This window comes from Pocillopora verrucosa, chromosome 11 (genome assembly GCF_036669915.1).
Source record: "Pocillopora verrucosa isolate sample1 chromosome 11, ASM3666991v2, whole genome shotgun sequence".
Lineage (NCBI taxonomy): Eukaryota > Metazoa > Cnidaria > Anthozoa > Scleractinia > Pocilloporidae > Pocillopora > Pocillopora verrucosa.
The window spans coordinates 14911702-14919944 of record NC_089322.1 but is presented as its reverse complement, the minus strand read 5'-3'; the positions used below and the strand labels follow the sequence as shown (position 1 = coordinate 14919944).

General features: G+C 40.5%; 2 protein-coding genes across 2 annotated transcripts; one reads left to right on the top strand and one right to left on the bottom strand.

The window, feature by feature from the left end:
- The first annotated feature begins 73 nt into the window (after positions 1 to 73).
- LOC131789910 (histone deacetylase 6) lies at positions 74 to 3096 on the top strand. The gene is made up of 3 exons (XM_059107095.2): positions 74 to 373; positions 1488 to 1701; positions 2755 to 3096. The coding sequence occupies exons 1-3, from the start codon at positions 302 to 304 to the stop codon at positions 2817 to 2819; spliced, it is 351 nt and encodes a 116-aa protein (XP_058963078.2). The 5' UTR covers positions 74 to 301; the 3' UTR covers positions 2820 to 3096.
- Positions 3097 to 4924: 1828 nt separating this feature from the next.
- LOC131789915 (lithostathine-like) lies at positions 4925 to 6848 on the bottom strand. The gene is made up of 3 exons (XM_059107105.2): positions 6704 to 6848; positions 6255 to 6317; positions 4925 to 5845 (listed from the first exon to the last, which is right to left on the bottom strand). Exons 1-3 carry the CDS (start codon positions 6765 to 6767, stop codon positions 5415 to 5417), a joined length of 558 nt encoding a protein of 185 aa, XP_058963088.2. The 5' UTR covers positions 6768 to 6848; the 3' UTR covers positions 4925 to 5414.
- Between the last annotated feature and the right edge of the window lie 1395 nt (positions 6849 to 8243).

Below are 8243 nucleotides of genomic sequence, written 5' to 3'. Positions count from 1 at the left end.
TTGGTCAGCAGTGAATATCATCTACAAGACCCCTGCTGTGTTATTTTCACAAAATTTGCCAGTCGATGTTTACTCTTGGGTAGGCAAATTTTCACGCTGTGGAAAGAAGGTTATTCAAATTTTGATAAAGCGCATCGGAAGTACCACCAAGAAAATCAAAACTATAATCTGTTTGTCTGGGGTAATAAAAATACAGAGGCTGAAATTTTCACATGCTCTACCCAGGCTCCTGAGGAAGAAAGCACAGACTTAGGTGCGGTTTTAAAAAATTTTGACACTTAGTTAATGTAGCTAGAAGATCATGGCTACAGGAGGGTCAGACGCAGCAGGATTCGTTGCTGTTGAACCGAAGAGAGACTGCCCGCACGTTCAGGTTTGAACTGAAAGCGTTGTATATTTGTTAAGCTCTTCGAAGATCTGATCACAGAAATCTTCAGGGTTGACAGAGTTAGAACCGCGCGCTTTAAGTCGTCGATCTCTATTTGTTCGGTTTGGTGAAAAATTAACGTGTCTTAACGAGCGGAAACGCTCGCCCTTGCTCGAGAATATGTCACCAATGCCAAACATATTCATAGAGTAAGTTCGATTATCGCAGTTTACTGTTCGTGTTTGTGAACAGGGTAAATCTGTCGTTTGGTCTTAATGAGAGGATCGATGGAACAGAGATGATACGGAGAACCGATTAAGCTCATGGCAAAATCTGCCCTCTAAAAATATTCAAATATAGCTTATGTGACTTGACGTTCAACAAATATTCCTCTGATCTAACGCAGTCAGTTGTTAAGATTTGACATTTTGCATTTTGTCCAGCTGTTTAACTCAAACAATCAATAATTTAATTTATTTTAAGTCTCTGTCTTTCTTCACATCGGCTAAGACTAGTGGTCAAGAGCCCTCAGTCAATCTTGGAAGTCAGTGTGCCCCAGTGGTTGCCTGTGAGCAGATCATGATCATGACTGAATATTCTGGGGGTCACTCCTACATTGCATTATTTCTGAGTGCAACATCATTTTCATGAGTGGCAAGTGGCATCTTTTCGCACAGGAAAAAAATATGATGAGCCAGCGACTGCCAAAGTTCTGCGAGCTACTTGATAACATGTTGGGGATTCCTCTGGTCCAAATGACCATTTTTGTATTCACCTACTTTTGGAGAGTATGATGCCTATTTAGAAACATTTTGAAACCCCTGACTGAGGAGTACATGAAGGTATTGGTGAACTGTCAGGGAAGGCTAGTGAATTTCTGGCTGGGGATTGGGTGAGGCAGGGGGTAGGATAACATGTTGGGAGGGTAAAAAATTTACTGGTGGTTGTTTCATATCTTAGGAACTGGCTAAGGTCTGGCTGAATGGGCCACTCAGCTCGACAGAAAATGTAACGTTTGACTGTTCGCCAATGCAAGGATAACAAAATTTCCTCAGCAAAACTCACTTCTTGATACCTGCACATTAAATTGATATTTGAATTGTTTGTCTTTCTCTTATAGTCATTAACAAGTGTATCATCACTCCACGTTGACTTGTCCAAGCCATGTGGGACATGCAGTAATGTTGGCGAGAACTGGTTATGTCTTGTATGCTCCTCTGTCTTCTGCAGTCGTTATGTCAACTGTCACATGGTGGATCACAATTCTGAATCAGGACACCCAGTGGTTTTGAGTTTCAGTGATGTGAGTGTGTGGTGCTATGGCTGTGACTCATGTAAGTGATAAATGATCATTTAATATTTTATGATAATGATGATGATTATTATTATTTCTTAAATTATGTCTGATTGTCCAGGTAAGAATAGTCCTGGATATGAAAATGCCATTTTACAGTTGTGTACTGAGTTACCAAGCCTTTGATTTGGAATGAGGCTGAAGGTGACCTTGTTGTGATAGAGACCACTATCTAGTTAGCAAATTGATAACAAAGTAATTTTCATATGAAGAGCAGCAAGGTTTGTGTCATAACAAGGTCACCCTTAGCTCACTCCTGTTCAAATGCTTGGCAACCAAGCACACAACTGTAAAATGGACTATTCTGTCAGACACAATAACTAACATTTTTACAACCAAGCAGACTTGTCACAGGAAGATGAGGATAGCACAGTTGTGAGAATGTTCAACTCCCACTGCTGTGGCTTTGATTTTGATAACTGGACTTGGGCCACATAAGGGTTGAGTTTGATGTTGCTTCTCATCCTTACTCTGAGAATTTTATCCTAGGATTTACTGCCTTTCCTTCATCCACAAAACTAAACATTGCCTAGACACTGATCAGAGTCTTAGTCAATAGATACACCTTATCTGATGGCTTGACATGGTAATATGCATGGATATTTTTGGGAGTTGCATGGTATTTTCATCAGCCCTTTAAGGTTAAGGAAAAATTCAAACAACAAGCAAATTTTCCACCTGTTTTACATGTTAAACCATAATTGAATAGAGGAATTATAATTCCATTATTATTTCATTTAGTTGCCCCACTTTCCCTCATCCTAATGTTTTATGTGTTTAACCATAAAATACGAGATTTATCATTCTCCTATTAATTGATTTTGTTGCTCCACTTTTCATCTGTATTTTTGCCTTCTTCCACATCGTAATACTGCTACATATTTTGAGCGTTCAGTTGCCATAGTATGGTAAAATGGCATAGTAGTTATTATAAGTATAATGTGGTCTATAAGTCAAAGATATTAAGCTAAAATTTTAAAAAATCTAAAATTTAAAAAACAATACAATTCTTATTGAATATAATTTCTTGCAGACGTTACCTCTCCACTGCTTCAACCAATAATAAAAGCTGCTCAGCTATCCAAGTTTGGCAAGTGAAGAGATAGTAGTCTCCTCCACAGGGAGCAGTCCATGTGCTCTCTTTGAAAACCAAGTTCTAAGTTGGCAAGTTGTTGTTGCTGTTTTGAGATTGACAGATTCTATCTGGCTTATTCATATCTAGATAAGAGTTATATTTATTTATTTAAATCAAGAATGATACAAGATAGTGTCACTTCAATAAGTTTTCATTAGTTTTCATCAGTTCTCCCTTAAAGGGGAAACAATTGAAGTGTCTCTATACATGTGGAGAAATAAAAGGATGACATCTTGTTGACTGAGGCTTACACTGATGAAGCTTGCATTACAGGTGTCCTATAAGGGCAGGTGTAACAATCTCAAGATCGCTCATCCAAACGGCCATGTTTGATATAGAGTTAAAGTGAACAGTGGGGAGGGGGCAGGAATAGATGAGCTCCACCACCCCTCCCCTCTCCTTCCTTTTGAACACTGCTTACCCCTTTAGAACAGATTTCTTTCTCTTGTTAGCCTTTCACCATTGCAAAATCAAATTTTCAGCTAGAAAATACTGAGCACTTGCTCATTAAGGCTGCTCTGCAGGCCAATACTGATGTGAATCTCCATTCTTTTAAGATTCAGCCTGTTTAACTTCCCACAAGGAAGTGAAAATACGACTAATTGAAAAAGAACCATTCATTTCATTGAGGTATTTTGTACTGTGCTTAAATCTATTAAAACAGTCAAAAGTTCCAATGACGGGAACACATGGAAATCTAATAAACCACTTACTCGCGCTCGAAACGAGACTTTGCGAAGTGGACGTTGTTGCTGATTTAACGTGAAATCAGGAAAACGGGCCACTTGCAAAAGACTGAATGTGGCAAAATGAAAGGGGAAAACGGCCACAAAACAAAGCTCCTAACTTTACTCAAAGCTAGCACAAGAGGCGGTAAGAAATCTTATCGCCAGTGGTTTTTCGTGCGTTTCATGAAAGTAAAAGCAACGGAGTCTCAAAACTATCTCTTTTTTTTCCTGATTCCTCCCGTGGCTTTGTTGCTAAAAACTCTCAACGTAAAGCCAGATTAGAGATTATACAATTAAGTTACACTTTAATGTTTCAGTACATTTAAAGAGCGGCTCTCTTCAAACTGCTTCCCATGCATTAAACTATTGAATGACGAAGCTAATAGCTGTTATGCTCTGTTTCTTATAAGGGATTCTTAGCTGACTGTGTATCCAACTTGAAATAGAAGGCCTTCGAACGCAAATTTGTGGTAAATCTTGCTCTGTGCGAACGCAATGTTGTATGCCTGCAAGCTTTAAGCAAATCTTAAAGAACCGTCGATAACAAAGGAATGCGCACGAGCTGATACGAAAATTGCAAGATCGTACGGATATTAAAAGATAGGGTAATTTTCTCTTAACAACTGAGTTGATAACGTTAGCCCTTCGTCATTCGCTCTGATGAAGGGCTAACGCTCGAAATTTAGGCTTTGAAACTCTTAACGGTGGCCAATTTACATTTTCAACTCAGTCGGTGGTACTAAATTACCCTGTTGGAATCTCCCACCGACGCAGCACCGCAGTTTCTTTAGAAATTTACATTAAAGAGTCTCCAAAGGGTTTTCTGGCACTCGCGAGTTTCAAATGTTTACGCATGCTCAGATATTGATCTTGGCGAAGCTTTGGCGAAGTTCTATTCTATTCGCCGTTCCTATTGTCAATGAATAAAAAAAAATAATAATAATAATAATAAGTTAGATGCAGAAAAGAACAATTTAGAAAAGGCGAAGAGCTGCCTTTGTAACCCCTTTTTCGACTTCAAAATGATCGGCAGGACAAATTTGATTTCACACTTGCGCACGCGTCATAATCTAGCTAAAACTCTATGGAGCCATCTGAGGTCCTCGTTGATGTTTCATAATCTGGCTAAAACTCTATGGAGCCATCTGAGGTCCTCGTTGATGTTTCATAATCTGGCTAAAACTCTATGGGGCCATCTGAGGTCCTCGTTGATGTTTCGAGAAATTAATTTTGTTCGAACTATCAATCGTTGATCGTAAAACTGGCAAATTTTTAAGACACGAACAAGCTGTTTAAGTGATACCCACGAGCACAATGATAAATCAAATTGATACGTTCAGGCTGTCATTTATTTTCCACTTGAAAGGCGTAAGACTACTAAATACTCAAATTGTTAATAAGAACTTTTTTCAATCAGGCAGTCATGCAGTTAGTGAGTCAGTTGCGCTCGTCACTCAGTGCTTCAGTGTCGATAGGTAATACAGTCTTGGCGTCATTAGATCATTCTAGTACTGAAGTCAACTAGTCATGATAAGTCAGTCAGTAAGTAAATCAGTCAGGCAGCCAGTAAGTAAGTCAGCCAGTCAGCCAGTCAGCCAGTCAGCCAGTCAGCCAGTCAGCCAGTCAGCCAGTCAGCCAGTCAGCCAGTCAGCCAGTCAGCCAGTCAGCCAGTCAGCCAGTCAGCCAGTCAGCCAGTCAGCCAGTCAGCCAGTCAGCCAGTCAGCCAGTCAGCCAGTCAGTAAGTCAGTCAGTCACTCGGTCACCCAATCACTTACACTCAATCAATCAGTCACACAGTCTTAAGACTTTGTTAACGGGATAAATTGTCATTTAAGGCAGTTTCTTGCAGACAATTCCGTTTGGGAAATCTGACCGGTAATGACAATCTATATCATTCCAGTAGCCTGATGCGTACTTGGGCAGATGTTGTCCATTATTGATCCACATTTGAACGCATGGTTCGTTTGCGTTGCCATTCGGATGCTGAGGGGCCCAACTCTTGTAAACCGGAACTGAAAGATCAATCCAGTAAAATCCGTTTGTATTCCACTTCAATCCGATCCAGATTTGCTTCAGAGACGGAGCCAATTTCCTGACGAGACTCAAGATAAACTCGTTTTCTTCAGCACTGTTTATCTTGACCAGATCTGCACTCAGCGAGCGACAATGCGCTTGAGCTTGGGACCAAGAATAAGTAGAGGTGGTGCTCACCAGATAACAGTAGTTGTTAAAGCGTGTCCAACCATTGGGGCACGGGTTGCCTGGGAACGAATCAAAAACATGTAATTTAACTACATATAAATGATAACGGATGATAACGAGGCGAGACGTCGGAGAGAGGAGGGGGGTGGAAGGGGCGGTTGACCAGTCTTTCCTGCAAGAGGCTCTTGAAAAAAATGCTCGGGCGACGTACCCTCCCGTTTTTTTCCGAGGGGGTGGGGGTGGGTACTCTTAGGCTATGAAATCGCAAACGAAAATGTAGAATAAAACGATTGAAAAATCGCATGAAAAAAAATTTATGCCGTTTATAATGCCTGCGAACATGCATGCAGCTAATTTTGCTCCCGAAAAAGGTTGCTTCTCAAACCAACTCGAAGTTAAGAACTGAAAACAGCGAAAACATGTTGAACTTCCAAAGTTATCATGACCATCGTTTCTTGTTAAACTTACCAAACGCATTTTCGATGTTTTCAAGTATCCCACGAGGATCTCGTTTGGAACTCCTTGGCAAAGCTAGATATAAAAATATTAAATGATTCAAGATTGGTGGAAAGCAACTTAATTCCTTTTATATCGACCTAAGTGAGTAATTTTGGGCACCTCCGCAAACTAAGGTTATCCAGGTAAACAATTTCAAAAGTATGGAAAAGCGAACGACACGCAACACCCTCTGGTTGATTTCATCGAGTCAGTCACTATCTTAGAAATCTTAAAACTCTAAACCTTAAAAGAAAAAAAGCAACAACAACAACTTATCGCCAGCGTTAAGTAATTTCAGAACAGCGAAGACTTTCGAGCCACCGTTTACACGAATGAGCTCTCATGATCATCGTCAACAAAAGTCTCTAAGGGTAGCAAAAACATCTGAATCTTTTACCACCAAAGTCTATCAGCTATACCTGATGCGCTTGTTGTGAAACAAAGAGCCACGGAGAGAAACAGTAAAGCTGCTAGGACTTTCATCTCTAAGTTTTTTTTCAGTGTTGTGAGGGCACTTTTTACTCGATCACTGGTCTCAAAAACAAACTAAAGATCTGAACAAGCAGCGCACGAATTCAGTTAGATGATGTGATGACGAGGTAATATACTGCTTATCAAACAAGAATAAACATGCGCTCATGATTATGAATAAACAGCTTTTGTCGACAAAAGGTCAATTTATAAATATGTATCCCGTAATTGGATCAAACTCTCAATTTTCTTCTGAGCTACAGTGACGATGAGACGGGCGATGTGCCCCTTTCCGAAATCGTGCACGGGCGCGATCAAGGTGAGGATTTCATTTTAGTAAGGAGTCATTCATTTGATGCAACCTTTTTAATTGCGTGTTTATGATATGTTGCTTGCGTGACTTGTTTTAAACAGTTTCCATTTTTGCATAATAATTAAAATGGCTACGAATAAAAATGATAAACATGTATATATCTTTTTGCGCGGAAGGAAAATCTTGCATGAAGTTTAATCAAGTACTTTGACAATAGACTGATGATAGGATGATAGTTCCATACCAAGCACACTTGGGCTTGTGAATTCTTTTCCCCTCGACCCTAACCTTAATGTTTGTCGTTGCTCATCGAACCGCACACTAATCGTTGGATTGAATTTTAACACTCGATCCAATCTGTGCACTCTTTCTGAAATTGGTCGTTCCTCGATTTCCATGCAAATTGCATTGTTCCGTGAGCGGTTATTGTGCACTGCCGGGGGGGGGGGTTTCACGATTGAAATATCTGATCCTGATCCTCCTCATAAGGATTTCTTATATTCCGATGATCCCCCCCTTCATTAACAGTTAATTGGCACTCATATTCCCCCCCTTTTTTAATACTCTGTCGACGACAACTAATTCCCCCTCAGTTCCCGCAAAAAAATTATTCGGCCCCCCCCCCCCCCTCACGCTCCTACCCGGTGATAAATAGACTGGTCCTTCAGTTAGAATTTATCAGAGGTCAATTGTCAGTAATGAACTCCTGCATTTATCAAGCGGCCTGAAAATTTGAATTGAGTACATTGAGGCGTTTGATAGTTTGGCACAGTAAAAAAGCTGCATATACCAGCATTCTTGTTATTGATTGTGAAATCTGCCGACTAGCCCATGCCAGATTCCTACTCAGTCAAAACGCTCCAAAAAGGGGGCACTGAGAAACGACAGGCACACGCCTGAGTGGGGAGAGGTGCTCGATCATTTCTAAAGTGTTGGGGCGCCCTAGTATGCCGCTGTTTTTAATGTTGTACCTCTGGACAGTGAAATACGTCGCCAGAATATGTCGTCAGGACATAGTGCCACAAGGACAGAAAACTACACTCCTGGTCAAATAAACGGCGCGATCCAGAACAAGGTGAACTTGGTACCCCGTGCAAGCGCCATCGCTTTCCAGCAACATTACACGAATGGTTATTCTCAAATGTAGCAGTCCGCTGACTTTACTGTAATGATGT